Below are 19,518 nucleotides of genomic sequence, written 5' to 3' on the forward strand. Positions count from 1 at the left end.
CATACCCTTGTTGAATATCTTTTTCCTTTACCATGCTTAGCCATGGGATTTCACCCAGTATTTCCCTGAACATGTTAAAATTAGCTTTCTTGAAATCCAAGGTCTATGTTGTGACTGTTCCATAGTTGTGAACTCTAGCATTACATAATAATACATAATTTCTCCTTAAGTACTGATTGCTTTGATTCCAGAGAGCAATTCTTCCCTACTGGTTAGGATCAAGTCCAGGATTGTTGATTTATTTGTTCCTTCCTCTAGCTTTAGAAACAGAAATAGAAATTTGAAAAAGAAATTATTTGCAAGGCACATCAGGAGTTTGTTGAAGAGCCTATGCTTAGCAGAGTTAGCCTCCCAACAGATATCATAACTACTAATTCTTGCATCTTTGAGATTTCTGAGATTTGTTTCAGAAAAGTGTTATTTACCATGCTGTCTTGGTTTGGTGGCCTGTAGTAAATTCCTACCACAATGTTGCTTTTATTTATTTCTCAATTTATTATTATCCAAATGCTCTGAACTGGTTCACTCTGATCAGTCCCATGGATTTCTGTGTAACTGAATTTATCTTTGACAATATAATGTCAATGGGCTACCCCATCTATTCTTTTTGAATAGCTTATACCTTTCAATTGTAATATTTAAGTCGTGGGAACCATCCTACCAGGTCCTATAAAAGTCATAATTACCTTCCTACACTAGGATCAAGCTCATCTTGTTTGTTTTCTAAATTCTTTGCACTGGTGTATAGACATTTGACTTTGTTTGTTCTCACCTATTAATTTACTGTCAGTTTTACTGTGAATCTCATTTTCTCCCTCATTTTCTCCTTTAGAATTTGCATCTTTGTGTTTAAAGCTTGCCTTTGAGCTGATGTTTGAGTTGTCATCTCCAGCTCTGTAAGGATTTACTTTAAATTCCTCTAGATCAGACTTGCTATTCTGCTGCCGGAGACACTCTTCCCAGTCTTCATGAGGTGCAGGCCAAACAGATAAGATTAGATATAATACCTATATGTAGCTTTCCCAACAACAAGACTAAATAAAAATAATTAATAAATAAGCATTTTATCCTGCCCCTACTAGGAATAAGTGTGAATTCAGTTTCAGCTTGGTTATTTATCAAAACTAGAACACAGTAGGAAGTGAAACTGACAGATTTAGCTAAATACTCTAAAAGCACAGATCCTGGATTATCCTGGAAGATAAACAACCTGATGGGGGACCACCAATGAATATCAAGTGCTGTAGGCTCTGTTTCAGAGGGAGCACCTGGCATTACCACCTTTGAATATTCCTTGCTTAAGAAAACCTGATAAAATTAATGGTGTCACCATAAATTGACAGGTGACTTGAAGGAACATACACATTGCAAACACACACACAATCCCTAATAGTGTGTGTGTGTGTATGTATCTTATATACTTGATAATAAGTCCACCTTGTGAATAAGTTGAGAGCAAATTTTGGGATACAAATTATAGATTTTGATATAACCTGTGGATAAGGTGAGAGTAAAACTTAGGGCATGTAACAAAGGAACTAAAGGGTGAATCAAAGGAAAACAATGTCCAATGTGTTACACAGATTACACTCTTGCCTTTCAGCATGTGATGGATCATTAAAAAAGAGAGAGTGTGTGTGTGTTAAAGCACAGTAGTACTTACACTGACCCATGGATAAGTTGACTCAAGAGGATTGCTTTTTAAGTGGCATTCAGTTTCTGATAGGAAATGATACATTCATATTGTGGCTAGTATAATTAACTCTTTAGCTAGACACTGACAGATGAATTTTGTCTTCAGCTATCTAGAAAAGTTGTGTTATCTTTTCTATTAAGGGAACATTGCTTTATTGGGAGAGGGAGGTGTACACTATATTTATTAACAAGCATGATTTCTATTGACATTTTTTCATTCATCACGACATTTAAAATTTCAGAAAACACATGCCAGAAATAGATGTTCTCAGTCCTTATTGTGCATAAGAAGCAAACATGAAAGCTTTGAATTTCACCTGATAAATAGCTTTAAATCTTATACATCCTTGAGTTCTCAGGGTGTTTCCGCATTTATGCCCTTGCAAGTCCTTGTTTCCTTGTTGTGTGTGTACCAAATAAGCATTGTCATATGTTATCATTTTCACCTAGGGCGTTTGATGATGTGGCATCAATGAGCAATGCTGACTCAGAGCCCAGAACAAGAGTCATCTCCATTAAAGAGGATCCCATGGCAAACTCTACTGGAGGAGAACAGTATTCCCCACAGCAGCCTTCAGGGCAAAGTTCTTTGTTCAAAGAGCTTAATGAAGCTATAGCAGCTCTGAGCCAAGCAACTGAATCACACCAACAACAAATAGATGACTTAGGTGTTCAAGGACAGGAACTTATGGATCAAATTAGACAATGTAGAAATTCTCAGAAAAGCTTTGTGCAAGAAAAGATACCTCCAAAGGAAACTGTCTCAAAAAATAGTAGTCTGGAGCAGAAAATTTCTGAAACTCTTACTGGCAAGGCGAGATTACAAGAAGAGGTTTTTCTTAAAGAAGGACTGACTCATATACAGGTCAATAGTCTGGAGAGGATGGAAAATAATCTGACAGTGGAAGTTAAAACTCCAGATCCCATGCCAAGAGGAAGTCTTATTCCTGATGCTCAATCATCTGTTTATTCAGGGATGATGACAGATATTGGTGGTGACTACAAAGAGGGGCCATTACCAGGGGACACTCTGGCTTTAGAGCAGTTAAACCAACCTGAACACCATAAACAAGGTTTAAAGTATAGCAATATCATCCAGAATGAACCTTTGTCTACCAGTTTAGAGGAAAGAGTGATAAGGTTATCTCCAGAGATGAAAATGCTAGATAAACCGGCATCCAAGACTTTACACTCTTTGGCACCATCTCATTTCCCACTTAGGATAGCTTTGCCCAAGGTGAATGTTGGAAGTGAATCAAAAAGCTCATTTGCCCCAAACAGCCAATTAAGGAATATGCTTGAGCCAGAAACACATGCACAAAACTCTGAAGGGCTACTGTTATCAGAACATGGAAGAGAAGGAAAGATGAAAGAGTGTGAGTGTAACAAGGATCAAGAAATTAGAGCAGTAATGGATGAAGAAGTAAAAGTCAGTCCAAATCACAGGGATTGCCAAATGAATGAAGGCACAAAAGAAACTTCTAAAGTCACCGGAGCTGCCTGTTCTAATCCAGACCACTTGTATAATGTGCTCTTTGTAGGAAACACTGATGTTGGCAAGACATCGTTTTTGTGCCGGTTACAGAAGAATTCATTTGATGCAAATTTAACTGCAACTATAGGTATGAAATGAATCCACAGTCTTATGCTGTGATGCAACATGATAGACTGTCTGCAGCTAGATATTGCTTTTAGGAAGCCCTGGGTTCAATCATTTTTTTCTCTTTCTTTTTCTTGTGACTGGTCTACAGAAAAGTGTGGTGGTGACACTAAAATTTTCTTCCTAAAGCTCCTCTAAATCAACTGGCGGGGTTGGAGGAAGGGAGACATATTCAAAAGTTAAATATCTTTCTAGATGTTGAAGATGGTATTAATAGTGATTACTGGAAGCTTAACCTTAAATGCAATATATGCCATGAGAGATCTTGTAAATACTTCCAAATTAAAATTCCCTCATAATTAAGCAAGCTCTTTGGGACTATATTCTTTTTAATGAAAGAGCATGAAGGTGTGAGGAACTGAAATGAGGAATGAACAATGAATTCGCTTGTTAAATTATCACAGGCATGTGTATAACTGTAAACATCACAATTAATCAAATATTTTTTAACCTTAGCCAAGACTATAAACAACAACACAATCCTTATACTAACAGTTTTTCAACATCTTATAGCCCCCAAGCCACATTTCAATATATTTTGGAGCTGCAAAATGTTCATAACCATAATTTTGGCTTGTTTCACATCACCCAGTTGTAGCACTTTGATACCACTTTGACTGCCATGGTTGGATCTTTTGGCATACTGAAGGTTATACTTTAGTGAGGCATTTAGACTTCTCTGCCAGAGAGCTCAAGTGTCTCAGTAAATTACAGATCCTTAAATTCCTCACACCTTCATAACTGACTGGTGTGAAAGAGACCTTTGTGGATGTGATATCAGAAGAAAAGGAGTTAAATCTCATTCTCTGAACCTTCTCTGATCGGTTTTCATTTGAAATCCTCTTCCCTATAGGATATTTTTATCCCAATATTTTTAATTGCTTGTGACAACACACACACACACACAGAGAGAGAGAGAGAGAGTGTGTAGAGCTCATATATTTTTTTGGATACTCATCCCCTTTCCTTTTTTGTCTTTTTTTTCATAAAGAAAACTCTACTTATTTCATAATCTTTATTCTAATACTTGGCTTTTCTGGGCAATGTCTGCAAAAACTGAGACTAATTGGAATAGACCCTATATTTAGTTAAAGAAACAAAACTGTAAACCAAGGATGTGTTATCCAAAAAGGGTGGGGAACCTGGGGTCCCCACCAACACTTTAGAGGAATTTATTAGCTCAGCAGGAGGCCTGCAAGAAGTTGGTAATCTTGAGCATCATTTCCCCTGCATATACTCGTACTAACTCTGGGAGGACTCTAGGTCTAATGAATAAAGTAGGTTTAATTTAGTAATACGCAAGATAGTGTGCATGCTTCCCTCTCCCTCCTTTTCTCTCTTTCTGTCTCCCCTCACACCCTCCCTTTCTTCTTTTCCCTCTTTCTCCTTCTGCACACATATGTAGCATAACATTCAACAAGACCTTGGAAGAAAGTCAGTTTCTCTCTTTCATGTCAGGTTTTCTGCCTGGAAAGTGTAGATATTAATACCACTGAGGAAGTTTTTGAGCACTGTACTATCCTTGACACTGTTAACTTCTATAAAATGCCAGTGATGGAACACTAGAGGCATGCAATGTTTTATTTTTATCAGTAGAGCCTCAGCCTGTGCTTTTCATTTCTTTGATGGAGTTGGAGGCCTGAATTGAACTTTACTGTAAATAGCTGCATTGTCTTCCCCAGGAATTGACTATCGGATCAAAAACCTCTTTGTGGATGACAAGTGCTTCACTTTACAACTATGGGACACGGCTGGCCAAGAAAGGTACTGCACAGGGCTGTATGAGAAATGGTGATGATGAATTTGATGTGAATTTGGATTAGATTTTTAAAATCTAAACACATATATAGTAATAAAAAGTTTGTGATATTTCGGCAGCAAGCAAAAACATTTTTATTCCAGCAAGCTTTTAAAAATCATGCAGACCTGGTTTTATGGGGTGGGATGGGGTAGGGGGCGTTGTATGTTTAAATTTTTAAACTTTTTACTGTTTTAATTAGGCTATTTTAATTGTTTTTAAAAGGTTGTTTTAATGTGTTTTTATATTGTGAGCCGCCTTGGGTCCCTTTTTGGGAGAAGGGTGGGATAAAATAAATAAATAAATAAATAAAAATTACATCTTTCAGGAAATTAGTTTTAAATTTCTATCCTAAATTCAGTTTTTAGTCCCAACTACATTAAACTTTACTGAATCAGTAGAAGTTACATTAGTGTTGTAACTAATGTTTTCTGGTCACACAATCATCACACATGGTAATGATTCCCCCCCCCCCCGCCCCTAGATTGTGCAGCTAACAGGTTGAGTCATTCTCCACAGGTGGAAATGATGATTTTTGCATCTCCAGTGCCTAAGACATAAGAGGAAGGTTTATGATGGCATGCTAAATCCCAGTGTCTAATCCCATAAACCTCTCCTTTGGCTGCCATAGGACATGCTGAAATCCAGTTTTGCAAAAGCTGCTGCCAAACTTAGAATCCAACAGAGGTCAATTTTATATAACCATGTAATTTGTCAAGCTGTGTAGCATCTTGCTTTGGGGAGGGCTGGGTCAAGACATTTTGCTGCCTGAGGCCAAGGAACAAATGAAACCCCTGCCCATTCCAGGAATAGAATCAAATCAGACAGTTAGTCAGTGTTATTACATCACTGACAGTGGGATTGTGTCCATTCATAGGTAAAAGCAGCAGACTAGCAGGGATGGTGGTTCAGAGACAAACTCTTTGATGAGCACTGCACACAGATTTGTACTTCAAGAGATGGGCATGGCCAGGAAACATAGGTGTGGTTGGGGAACTGCCACTGCTGCCCTGTGGCAACTGCCTCCTACAGCCTGGAAATAACTAGTCACAAAGAACTACCTGCAACTATTTCCCTCCTCCAATGATAAAGGTATAACTGTAGTATATTACCATTGCAACTCAAGGAGGGAATCACTTCATTCCTCCTACGGTGCAACTAACTTTTAGGTTACTATCTTGTTATGGGATGTTGCCTCACTGAATAATGGAAAAGGAATATGGTTCAAGTGATGGCTTGTGCTGTGTCATCTACTGCTATCTCCTGTTGTGGGTGTTGGTGGAAGCTGGATGAGAGGAGGGTCTATTTCATAACTCAGGCAGCACCTTCAAGCATTCAGATTTTTTTTATTAGAGTATATCTCATTTAGTTAGTTCTGACAACTGGGAATGTAAAATAAAAATGACAGGTACAATGGTAGCCAGCTATTTTTGAGCCTTAGAAATATAATGGTGATTAATTATTTTTTTAAATGAAACTCCCCAAGCTCTGTTGCTCCCTGGAAGGACCAGCCATGGTCCCTTGTATTAGCTCTGACATGGCCTTGGGGCATGGGAACTGAGATTGCAGGTGGCACATGTAGCACTTGCTGTCTGAAGGAAAATTGTGAAAGGGTCCACTGTTTGTGTTATGTCCAAGAAATAATGTTCAGATGAACCTATTAGCCATGCACCTACAATGCAATCTAGGGTAGAAGGAAATGGGTTTTGGAGCTACAGTCCAATCCTGACTCAAAGGTGTTGTGGGTTAGGATTAGGCATTAGTCTCATTTGAGATGTGGTGCTGGAGAAGAGCGCTGAGGACACCCAACAAGATGAACAAATAGGTCCTTAAATAGATCAAGCCTAAAATCTTCCTGGAAACCAAGATGATCAAACTGAGGGTGTTGTACCTTGGTCACATCATGAGAAGGAATGACTTGATTGAAAAAAAAAACAAAACAATAATGCTAGGAGAAGTGGAGGGAAGTAGCAAGATAGTATGCTAGATGGTAGACTCAGTGAGGGAGGACACAGGTACAGTCATCCCTCCATATTCGCTAGGGATAGGGGCACAAGACCCCCGTGAATATGAAAAAAATGCAAATAACAAAAACACCATGTTTTTACCCAAGAGGATACCTCTCTAGGACTCTCTAGGTCTTCCAGTGCAACTCTGTGGTCAATGACCAACCTACACTGACCCTTGAACGGTGCTGGAGGAGCTACAAAGGCCTAGTAGAGGTCCTTCAGTGCAACTTTTAGTTAAAGTTGCCCATAGAGTTGCACTGGAGGACCTAGATATTCCTAGAGAGAACATATTAATCAAATCCATGAATAATCAAATCTGCAAATATGGAGGGATAACTGTATAAATTTACAGGACCTAAACAGAGCAGTGGAGAACAGGAAGTCTTGGAGATGTCTCATCCACAGGGCTGCTATGAGTGGGAGTTGATTCAAAGGTAGTTAACAACGAAAACAACAGCAATTCTTCTTTCAGCAAAAATTCCTTACTGCTGGCAGAAATGCTTCTCGGCTGACTGATTTCAAAGATCTGTCAACAGCTGAAGAAACAGGAAATTGAAGCCTCCTCCATCCCAGTAGCACAGCTACAGTTCTGACAAAAAGCTAGACCAGGTGATGCAAGTAGGGTTGGAAAACTGGAAAGGGCTCCTGTACCTCTTTAATGTGTGTGTGGAAAAAGGAATTTCAGTTGAACTTGCTTGTCAAGCAGCCAGGGTACAAACAACACCTGCTCCCTCTCCAGTTTTCACTCTAGCAGCCCTAGTTCTACTTTTGAGTAACCCCCAGCACCCCAGTCTTGGATGGCTTCAGATTCAGCACATCTTCAGTTGGCCTAGTGTTGGCCAGTGGCATCACTTGGAGGGTGCGGGGAGTGCGGACCATGCCAGGTGGCACCTTAAGGGGTGGTGACCTCACTGCTCCTCAAACACCTACTTTTTGGCAGAAACGGGCTGTGGCATTCATCTGCTTCCCTTTAAAATGCTTTAAAAGATGGTGGGAGTGAGATGAAGCTCAGTGGGAGGAGAAAGGAGATGCCTCAGAATTTTTTTAAAAATCAAAATATCAAAATTTTAATTTTTAATTTTTTTTTTAAATTTTAATTTTTTAAAAATTATTTTTATTTTTTATTAAAAAATCTTTAAAAATTTCTTTAAAAACATCACATTTTAACCACTATGCATATATAAATACATTTAGGTTGTGCATATGATATTGTAATTTGAAGGTATAATTTTAATTTTGCTAGTGGTTTATCACAACTATAAGCATTGCTCTCATTGCTATATAGGAATTATGATTTATGAATAATATTATTTCAAAAAAGGATTACAGTACTAAGAATTTTGTAGGGTGTGAAATAGGAGGAGGTCAATGGGTGTGTGTGTGACACTATGAGTTACTGCACTGGCATTGGCCGAGGGGAACTTGAGCCATTTTTTGCCAGTTAGGACTGGACTACTAAGCGGTTGTGTGAATCTACACTAGGATTGGGCTTGCATTATATATATTTGTAATTCCATGGAACAAATTATAAGTGTTGATGTGCTTACTGCCTCCTACGCATACTAACATGGGCACACACTGCTTAGTTACATTTGCCTTTGCCAATATGTTTATATTTGCATTTTATTCATGAAAGAAGTACTGTACAAAGTGTCAAATACAGCTGTAACTCGTCTCCCCACCATTTCATTACTTTAAGAAAACAATGCAAATGTCTTTATAATTAAGTTATTTTAGAAAGTTTCGAGAGCTGCCCTATTTTACTATATAAATAGCCTTGAGACATTTTTGTGATCCATTTTATACACACACACCTTCAAGCTGTGAAAAGATAAAATAACTTTGAAGAGTTTTTTCTTTTGTTTCCACATGCACCTGTCATTACAGCAAATAACATGAAGGCAAACTCCTATTTGAAAAAAAAATACCAGCTGACCCACATATTTGTGTATATAAACATATATCATATAGACTGGGATGAGAATCTTGCATGTTGGACTACAAGTTCCAGCAACTCTAGACAGTATAGTCAATGGTGAGGAATGCTTGAAATTACTGTCCACTAACATCAGGAAAGTCACATGATCCCCACCCCTGAAAAATAACAGTTTAAATATTGTGGGAAAGTACAGTGGTCTCTCCACATTTGCTGGGGTTAAGGGCACAAGACCCCTGTGAAAGTGGAAAAACTGCAAATAAAACACTTTTTTTTAACCTGAGAGGATACTTCTCTAGGCATTTGTAGGTCCTTCAATGCAACTCTATGGTCAAAATCTTCCAGAAGTTGACCATAGAATTGCACTGGAGGATTTACAAATGCCCACAGAAGGGTTCTGTCTAGGAATCTCCCTTCAGCATGATTTCTGCAGACATTACCCATAGAATTGAGCTGGAGGACCTAGAAACTTCTAGGGAGAACATATTAATGAAATCCATGAGTAATCAAATCCGTAAAAAGTTAAAGCCGGAAATGTGGAGGGCTGACTGTACTTACGGTACTTTTCTTCCTACAGATACCACAGTCTCACCAAGCAGTTCTTCCGAAAGGCTGATGGAGTGGTATTGATGTATGACATCACCTCAGAAAACAGTTTTGCAGATGTGAGATACTGGCTCAGTTGCATCCAGGTAAGGATAGTAATTCTATTTTGTTAATGAGTTCTTTCCCCCACTATTGATTGCAAGAAGTTAACTTTAGCTAACAAAGGACTTATTAAAGATATACTAAAAACAAGCCTGTGAATGGTGACTCTGAAGTAAATATTATTGCTTTCAGTGAGGCTTAATTCCTAATAAATGTACTGTAGTAAAGATTAAAGCTGTATTCCCATTGTGTTGACCTAGCGCAGCTACAATTAGACACCAGCATGATGAAATACATTTGCTGACCTATGGAAATAACAGCAAGAGCTAGTACAAGTACATATGTTTGGAATTGCTGTACATTTAGGCCTACTAAAAACCAATGTAGTGCAGTGGTTAGTACCAGGGGCTAGGATTGGAGAGACCTGTGTTTGAATCCTTTCTTGACAACCTTGGGCCATTCCTAGAATCTGCTTGAATGGGTTTCATTTTTAATTCAGAGATACATCAGAACAATATATTCCCTTGTCTTCTCCTTAAAGAGTTATTTAAAGAGTTATATATGTGATAGTGCACCACTGAAATGGCTCTTTGGCTCTATTTAAAAAACAAAAATCAGAGGGGAGAAAACTTGCCCTTCATAGTACCACCCCAGGAAACCATACCATGGTTTAAAACAAAAAAAGTTATGTGCCCTAGTACAGCTTTAAGAAATTGCTACAAACAGCCCCCTAAAATAATAGAAAAAATGAATGCAGAGGAGACAGCAGTACTATACAATCAGCACCAGCATTTAAGACATATGTGGCATTAAAGACTAGGCTCTATATCAGTTTAGGATTCAGTTTACCAACTACACTGCTTCTGTTCATTATTTGGGGCCTTGTAGATAGAGTTTGGACTTCCTGGACATGATATTCTCAGTTCCTCCATCTGTGGAATGGGATCAGTGATGATCAGCTTCATGTGATGCCTGTTAAATATAATGAGATAGGATGAAGCAGTCTATTGACAGCAAATATATCTGAACCCAATATTCTGAAGAAAAGATGGGTGGGGGGGGAGAATTACATTTCATATTCTAAGGTAGAGACAGGCACCAAAAAAGAGAATAGTTTCTCCTTGGTGCCTCTAGGTGCAAGGAACTCTCCACCCGCATACTTTTTTCAGGCCTCTTAAATACGTTTTTACAAAACTGGAAGTAGACTTTGGAAGATTTCCAGATTTATTTCAGCCACAGGAGGTGCTGTGGGCTGTATTTCAGAGGAAGGAAGTAGCAAAACAACCTCTGAGTATTAGTTGCCTAAGAAAACCTTCATGGCATGGGGTTGCCATACGTTGACAGAAAACCTGAAGTCGCATAAACACACACACACACACGCACACACACCATGAGTGAAATTGACCCTGGGAGCCCCAGAACTTTCCTAGTCTTGTTTTAAACAAAATATAAATTATTGCCTCAATGGTAAGGAATGGGAATGTTATTCTAATACAGCTCCTGTAGAAACATGAATGGCTGTCTTGTCATCCGGTTTGTATGAGGCATTTTCGTTACACTTAATATTTGCATAAATGTGTGTTTCTTCACAGGAAGGAGCAGGAAATGAAGTTACTGTCCTTCTGCTTGGCAACAAAACAGACTGCACTGCAGAAAGGAGGGTATCAATAGAGGATGGTGAATACTTGGCCAAGGTATGCACCTGAGATTTTGTCTTAATCTGTTCCTTCCCCAGTTAAGGCTAAACCAACCAAAGTCAGGGCAAATTCTAACCCATATAATAGATGGACGTCTAGTGCCACTAGAGGTGCCACTAGAGGTGTGTGTGTGTGTGTGGGGGTGCAGACTGCACTAGGTGACACTCTAAGGGGGAGTAACACCACTGCTCCTCAAACATCTGTATTTTGACAAAAACAAGGCTGTGGCATTTGCCTGTATCTCTCTAAAGTGCTGAAGGGATGGTGTGAGTGGGATGAGGATCAGTGGTACAAGAAAGGAGAGGCCTCATGTTTTTAAAAAAATTAAATTTCAAATTTCTTAAAAATAATTTTAATTTTTAAAAAATCATTAAAAACACCACATTTTACCAAATTTTCACTTTAATCACATGAAATTATATATATGCAAGCACATTTATTCTGTGCATATAATATTGTAATTTAATGATAATTTTAATTTTGCCAGTTGTTTATGTCACAATTATTACCATTAGATTTAGTGATATATGGGAATTACAATTTATGTGTAAATTAGTACAAAAAATATTACTAAGGATTCTGGATGGGTGTAGTATGGGAAGAGATCAATGGGAGGTGACACCATGAGTTACAGCACCGAGTGACACCAACCTTAGTGATGCCACTGCAGCTAGCTCCATAGGAAACACAGAATGCACATAGGGAGGAACCATGGGCAAGAAGTGATGACCCAGTGATAGCATCCTCTTCCTCTTCCTTCTTTACAGAGATTGAAAAAGTTCCTCTTTCGGTCCAAAACTTTCAGAATGGTTTACTGACCATACTAGCTGAGGGATTTGGGGTAGTCCAAATGTAGACAGCCTGCATGATATAGTGGTCTGAGCATTGGACTAAGACTCTGCAGACCAGGGTTCATATCTCAGCTCAGCCATAAAAATCCATAGGGTGGCCTTGGGCAAGTCATACATACTCTCTCAGCCTCAAAGGAAGCCAAAGACAGCCCTTCTCTGAACAAATCTTGCCACGAAAATCTCATGCCTTAGGGTTGCCATAAGTCAGACATGAGTTGAAGTTACACAACAAGAAAGTCCAAATGTAACTTTCAAGATCTGCATTTTTTTAATCTTAAAAACAAAAGGCCTCTAAGAGTATACTGGAGTAGTGGTAGTTGCCCTTAAACTGGCAAATCAAAAACCTGGCTGCTGTTCAGATAATCTTAGGCCTGTTACAGACTGCCAAAATAAAGCTGCTTCGGGTCTCTTTGGAGGTATGCTGTTTAAATGATGCATGCATCCTAAGAATCCGGAAGCTGCACCAAAGCTGCACTCTGGTGCTTAGGAATGGAGTGTGGCTTTGGCGCGACCTCCGGACTCTTAGGACCCATGCATCATTTAAATAGCATACCTCCAAAGAGACTCGAAGCAGCTTTATTTTGGCAGTCTGTAACAGGCCACTGTACTTTTTGCATTTCCACTTTCCTCTGATTTCACTGTTAAATCCATCCACAAATGCACGTTTATATAATTCTAACAACTGTGTGTGTGATGAAGTAGTGTCCTTGAAAGCTTATGCCATAAATAAGCATGTTAGGCTTCAAGGTGCCATGAGATTTTTTGCCACTGGGGAATTGCCTTTATTTCTTCTCAGCTGCCTAGGACTTGGGTTCATCAGAAAAGTCTGGTAGTTCATAGTTTTTTATGGGGTTTTCTGGCTATGTGGCCACGTTCTAGAAGAGTTTCTTCCTGACGTTTCACCAGCATCTGAAGCTGGCATCTTTAAGTCTTCAAGATGCCAGCCACAGATGCTGGTGAAACGTCAGGAAGAAACTCTTCTAGAACATGGCCACGTAGCCCGAAAACCCCATAAAAAACTATGGATGCTGGCCACGAAAGCCTTCGACTCCACATCTGGTGGTTCATCATGACTAATTTCAAGTTAAAAATTTCTTGCTGCTCAAGACTCTTTAATACCTTTTGCTGGCCCTATTTGGGGTAATAGCCCACAAAAGACAAAATTCAGACTTAACCCCTTCTTCTTTAAAGCTGAATAAAGGCATTTAGCTATGCCCAGTATGTGAATGTGTAACCTCTAGATCAGCTAGTGGGATAGAAAACTGGGTCATGTCTCAAGAACTCAATGTAAGCTTTGGCAACTATTGGCATTGAAAAAATGCTTCATTTATATGATATCAGTCTCTTATGCATTTTTGCCAGGAATATGGGTTCTCATTTTATGAATGCAGTGCTGCCTCTGGTTACAATGTGAATGAAACCATGGTCAGATTAGTCAGGTGAGTAATCAGTCTTAGTCTGTTTTCAGGTTGTGGATCTCAAGATATCATCTTGTGGAATGTCAATAAATAAATAAATAAATAAATAAATAAATAAATGTTTAGTTAAAAAACAAACCCCAAACCATAAACTTCAACCAGTAGCATGAATAAGTAAAGGTTTGCTAAAAAAAATTTATTCGGAATCACAAATCTTCCTTCTGGGTCAGAATTTTGTAATGCATGAGTAAAGACATTCACTGTTTCAGTAAACTGTGGCATAAATCATTAGTCCCAACCACAGCATACTTACTGAATCAATGGGAACATGTAAGTCAACACTTAAGTAAGTTCCATTAATTCAACAGGTCTATTCTTTGGGGGGCTAATAACTGGATTCAGGTCTGCATTTTTAAGAATTTATATCTGACTGAAAATGTGTGAAAACTGCTATTTAAATGGTCTTAGGCAAACTGAAAATCTGCCGTTCTACAGAATATTAAACATCTTTTATTTCTATATTCATAATGTCAGGTTGCTGAAAGCTCGTGAAGACCAGCTAATACAAGAAATTTTGGAGTTACCACTAATACCTAAAAAGAAAAACAGGTGTTGCTCATAATCAAAAGTGAAAAAATGAACACAAAGTGTTAAGAGCTAATGATTCTATGCACCTATATTATGTGGAATCTAGGCCAATTTGTGTACTACTGGCATAGTGCCAGTTTACATGGCCAGTTTTAAATTGATGTCAAGAATTATACCTCCGATCTCACTTTTTTCCCATTAAGATATGTTCTTTATTTTCTACATCAAATGTTTGCAAGCTATGGTCTACAGAAAATTTGCAGAATGGGCAAGAATATCTATTCTTGATTTATATTTTCTTATATCATGATAGCTAATATAAAACTGGCACAAAATACATGTTTGATTGTTCTTTCTCTTTTAAACTCTTCTATTTTTCCATTGTTTTCATTTAATATGTATGTATAGATAGGTGTGATTAATAACTTCTGTCAATCAACCCATGAGCTACATTACATTTCTAAAGAAGACATTTCATGATGATCTGATTCATAATGGAACAAAATGTATTGCTTCTTCATGGGGTACTTGAAGTACTGATACTATACAAATGACGGGAAAGACCATAGCATGATTAAGTGATGCACTGAACAAATCTGCAGTCATACCATGATACTCAAATCTACAGGAATTTTGTCATGAAACTTCAGTAGGAGCTAGATGGGAATCTTAATTAACAAACATTTATTTACACTGTTGAATTAAAGTTAATGCCATAACAAGAAGTTACAATGGCACTGGGATTATGCTACTTTCTTGAGGGCTAGGAAGAGCTGTCCTGCTATGTTCTTTCCTTTGGACATTCAGGCAGCACCATATGTGTGGGATGGATGAAACGTACCTCTGAAATGATGGTACCGTTGACCTTGAATATCCATGGATTTTTCATCTACAGATTCATCCATCCATGGCTTGAAAATATTTTAAAAATATTTAAATTCCGAAAAGAAAACCTTGATTTTGCCATTTTGTTTGTTTTTTAGTATATTAGTATATTATTTCAGCATTTTATAGTGTTGTGTTTTATAAATCATTTTTAATTGAATATTTGATATTCCAGCCTTTGGTGGAAAGAGCATTATAAATAACTGTTACTATATTTTATATAAGGGGCACAATTTTACTATATCATTATATATAAGGAGACTTGAATATCCATGGATTTTGGTATCCATGGGAGGGTCCTGGAACCAAATCCTAGCGGATACCAAGGGCCTGTATAGCAACAGTTTTAAAATTGTTGCCTTAGCTCTCTGGAAGGGGCAGACTTCTCTCTGTCTGATCATCTTCTCAGGCCTGTTTGGTGGGGACTATGGAGAGGGCCTTTTTAGTGACTTCTCCCAGCATTTGGAACTCCCTCTTTGATCTTCTTCCATCAACAACTGAAAACATATCTATGCCACCAGGCTTTTAAAAATTGAATAGGATGAGATTTTAATGATGTGCTATGTAGTTTTATGGCTTGTATAATCTTTTAATATATTTTAATATATTTAATGTTTAATGTTTAAACTTTATAAATTATTTTATTGCTTTAATTAATGTATATAGTTTATACTTTTATCAATATTTTCCCATACTTTTAAAATCAGTATTCTTTTAAAAATGCTGTTAATCATCTTGAGTCCCATTATTGGAAGAAAAGCAGGATAATAATAATAATAATAATAATAATAAGAGTCTATTTTGTTTTCCTCTTCAGATTGCAGTGGCTTCTTGAGCATTTGTCACATTTCTACTCAGCTCATCCTAAACACAACAGTCTAAATCTAATTGTTAGTCCAAACTAGAGGAACCCAACTGAATCAACTGATATTGTGTGCCTTCAAATCGTTGCCAGTGTATGGCAACCCAAAGATGAATTTGTCACAAGGTTTTCTTGGCAAGATTTGCTCACAGGGGGTTTGTCTTTGTTTTCCTCTGAGCCTGAAAATGTGACTCGCCTAAGGTTATCCATTGGGTTTCCATAGCCAAACAGGGATTCAATCCCTGGTCTCTAGAGCCATAGGCGCGGTACAGACTGTCCAAAAAGGGCTGCCTGCCGGTGCCCAGAGGGAAGCCTCAGCCACCAAACGGTGAGGCTTCCCGCCGGCAGAAAAAGAACCCGCAAAAAGCAAATTCTTTTGAAGCCACAGCGGCGGCGTAACAAGTGCACCACTGACACAGTCGTTATTAAGTGTCGCCATGCAGAAACCTCGTGGCACTTAGGTAACAATGGCAGCGCCCATGTAAACAGGGCGCCTCTATTGTTACGCCCTCATCACGTGCGAGGGTTGCGGGGCGTGTGGGCACTCTGCCCCCCAGGCAACTCTCGCACATGACGAGGGCGCCTGAAAGGCCGGTATGTACTGGGCCATAGTCTACTTACTGCTCAAACTACTATACCATGCTGCTTACATAAGATCAATTGGTTCAATTGTTCTACTCAGATTAGGAGTACTAATTGGATTTATGCCATTGAGTGACTTTCACAATGGAGGTCTTCACTGTGGACTCTTATCCCTTCATTTTTACACTATAGACAGTACCCCAGGGACTACCTATTTTAAACTGTGGGCAGAGACTCAATATCAGTAGGCAGCCCATTATCAGTTTTGACTACTTTGGGATATATTTTCACAAAAAACAAAAACATTGCATTAAAACCACCATCATTGTCCTTGTCATCATCCAACCGAAGGTGGACTGAATACAGCACTATGAAAGCAATATCAAAATCACTTGTAGAACATCTGGTTGATAATTCCTGAGGACACTCAACTACATGGGAGGCTCAGTGATCCAATTTTGCCAGTTCATTTCAGGCAGGTTCAGAGCAAGTCTAGTCTTAGGATGGACTAAACACACCCCCGGTCCCTCCTTCCTAGGATCCATGAATACAGAAGTGCCGTACAGTGCTCCCTCGGGTTACGAATTTAATTCGTTCCGCCGCTCCGTTCGTAACCCGAGTAATTTCGCAACCCGAAAAGGGCTGGAAAGCCGCGCGTTTGAATTTCGCGCCGAAAAAAAATTTGTAACCCGAAAAAAACATCGTAACCCGGAACAGTTTTTTCCAATCTAATTTTTTCGTAACCCGGAAATTTCGTAACACGGTCAATTCGTATCCCGGGGTACCACTGTATTGGATTATAGTTAAGTGAAAGCAATTTTTATTGAAAGCAAGTTTTTAAGACTGTGTTTAAAATTGTGGTGTCAGAGGAAGATAGTATGAGGCAGGAGGGCATTTCAGTACTGCCTTTCCACTGACAGAACTAGTTCCATCAGTGGAATGGGGAGGAGGGAAGCTTGTAGATGCATATTCACAATCACACTGTGCCATAAAACTCAGAATAAAATGAGGAGGAAGAGAGTTATGTTCTGTGTTCTGAGAGCACTGGTGAATATCAGTTCAATAAATATGCTCTTTGTTTTTCCAGTGCCCTTTCATAACTGAGATGTTGCATATAGAGAGAAAAATGAATTTCCCATAAATTACATTTTGGTTATGCACAGAAAGTGGTGATTTTCTTGCTTTGGTCTCCTCTTCCCATCTCTCTCTCTCTCTGGCTTTGCTTCGCAAACAAAGATTCAGGAAGGACTCATCCCGCACTTTGTACAAGCGCGTTGGTGACTAAAAAGGCCAATCCGGGACAAACAGGTCCGGTTGCAGAAAGCACAGCGGAAAGTCTCCTTAGGTGATGTTTCCAGGTTATGGTTCTTTCTGCGTTGTTGTTTCTCTTCGAGACTTGTTCGGCATGAGTTTTCGAAAAAGGGTGCAGCATTGTGGATAGTGCGTCTCCATGCCTCCCAATGCGAGGCCAGGGCAGACCATTGTTGGTGATCAATTTGGCCAAGCCTGAGATGTTGTTTCAGGGAGTCCTTGTATCTCTTCTTTGGGGCGCCCCTCTTATGCTGACCGATGGCGAGTTCACCATAGAATACTATTTTGGGGAGGCGATGGTCCTTCATCCTAGAAATGTGTCCTGCCCAGCGCAGCTGCGTCCTCAATAGCATGGCCTTAATAGCATGGCCTCAATGCATCCTCAATAGCATGGCCTCAATGCTGGTGATCCCTGCTTGCTCAAGGACAGCAACATTCGTCACATAGTCAGTCCAGTGTATATTTAGAATTGTACGTAAACAGCGCTGATGAAAGCATTCAAGGAGCCATAGGTGTTGGCGATAGGTGACCCATGTTTCAGACCCATAAAGGAGAATAGATAGTACAATGGCTCTACACACTGATTTTTGTGCTTCGCCTCAAGTGTTTGTTACTCCAGATTCTTTTGTGAAGCCTTCCGAATGCACTATATGCCTTTGCCAGTCTGTGATCGATCTCTTTATCAATCTTGGCGTCTGAGGAGATTATGCTTCCCAGGTAGGTGAACTGCTGGACGGACTTAAGCACAGATGTGCCTACAGTGATGTGGGGATGGTAGTGCTCTTCCTGATGTGCCGGCTGGTAGAGAACTTCCGTTTTCTTCAGACTGACTTCCAGTCCAAAGAGCTCTGCAGCTGTAGCAAAACAAGAAGTTAGGCGCTGCAGAGCTGCTTCCATATGGGCAACGAGGGCAGCATCATCAGCAAAAAGCAGCTCACGGACTAGATAGTTTAGAGTCTTAGTGCGGGCCCTCAGGCGGCTTAAGTTAAACAGGCTATCATCAGTACGGTACTGTATATAAATGCTGCCTTCTTCTTTGAGATCTGCCGTAGCCCTTTGGAGCAACATGCTGAAGAAGATTGTAAATAGAGTTGGAGCGAGAACACAACCTTGTTTCATACCGTTTGTTATTAGAAAAGGCTCCGAGAGAGCGTCGCCATAACTGACTTGACTTTGCTGGCCTTCATGTAGCAAGATGATCATTTTGAGGAATTTCGGGGGGCATCCTAGTCGTTCCAGGATCTGCCACAGACCTTTTCTACTCACAGTGTCGAAGGCTTTGGTGAGGTCGACAAATGTTACGTAGAGTCCTTTGTTCTGCTCTCTGCATTTCTCTTGCAGTTGTCTGAGGGCAAATACCATGTCTGTAGTGCTCCTATTAGCTCTAAAGCCGCATTGGCTTTCAGAGAGCAGTTCTTCTGCAATAGCAGAGACTAATCTGTTCAGCGGTATCCTTGCAAGGATTTTTCCAGCAATGGAGAGCAGTGTTATACCTCAATAGTTTGAGCAATCCGATTTTGGTCCTTTTTTCTTGTACAGGGTGATGATGACCGCATCTCGGAGATCTGATGGCAGTTC

At 39.3% G+C, this 19,518-nt stretch overlaps 1 protein-coding gene across 1 annotated transcript in view; it reads left to right on the forward strand.

Annotated features, from left to right (window-relative positions):
* The window catches only part of RAB44 (RAB44, member RAS oncogene family), a 28,377-nt gene extending 13,645 nt beyond the window's left edge, over positions 1-14,732 (forward strand). Inside the window, exons 4-9 of the mRNA XM_042464298.1 lie at positions 2,146-3,317; positions 5,038-5,119; positions 9,676-9,790; positions 11,339-11,440; positions 13,657-13,733; positions 14,247-14,732. Of these exons, the coding sequence (XP_042320232.1) occupies positions 2,146-3,317; positions 5,038-5,119; positions 9,676-9,790; positions 11,339-11,440; positions 13,657-13,733; positions 14,247-14,334 (1,636 nt within the window). The 3' untranslated portion in view covers positions 14,335-14,732. The remainder of the gene's footprint in view (positions 1-2,145; positions 3,318-5,037; positions 5,120-9,675; positions 9,791-11,338; positions 11,441-13,656; positions 13,734-14,246) is intronic.
* The last annotated feature ends 4,786 nt before the right edge of the window (positions 14,733-19,518 follow it).

Source organism: Sceloporus undulatus, chromosome 4 (genome assembly GCF_019175285.1).
Source record: "Sceloporus undulatus isolate JIND9_A2432 ecotype Alabama chromosome 4, SceUnd_v1.1, whole genome shotgun sequence".
NCBI lineage: Eukaryota > Metazoa > Chordata > Lepidosauria > Squamata > Phrynosomatidae > Sceloporus > Sceloporus undulatus.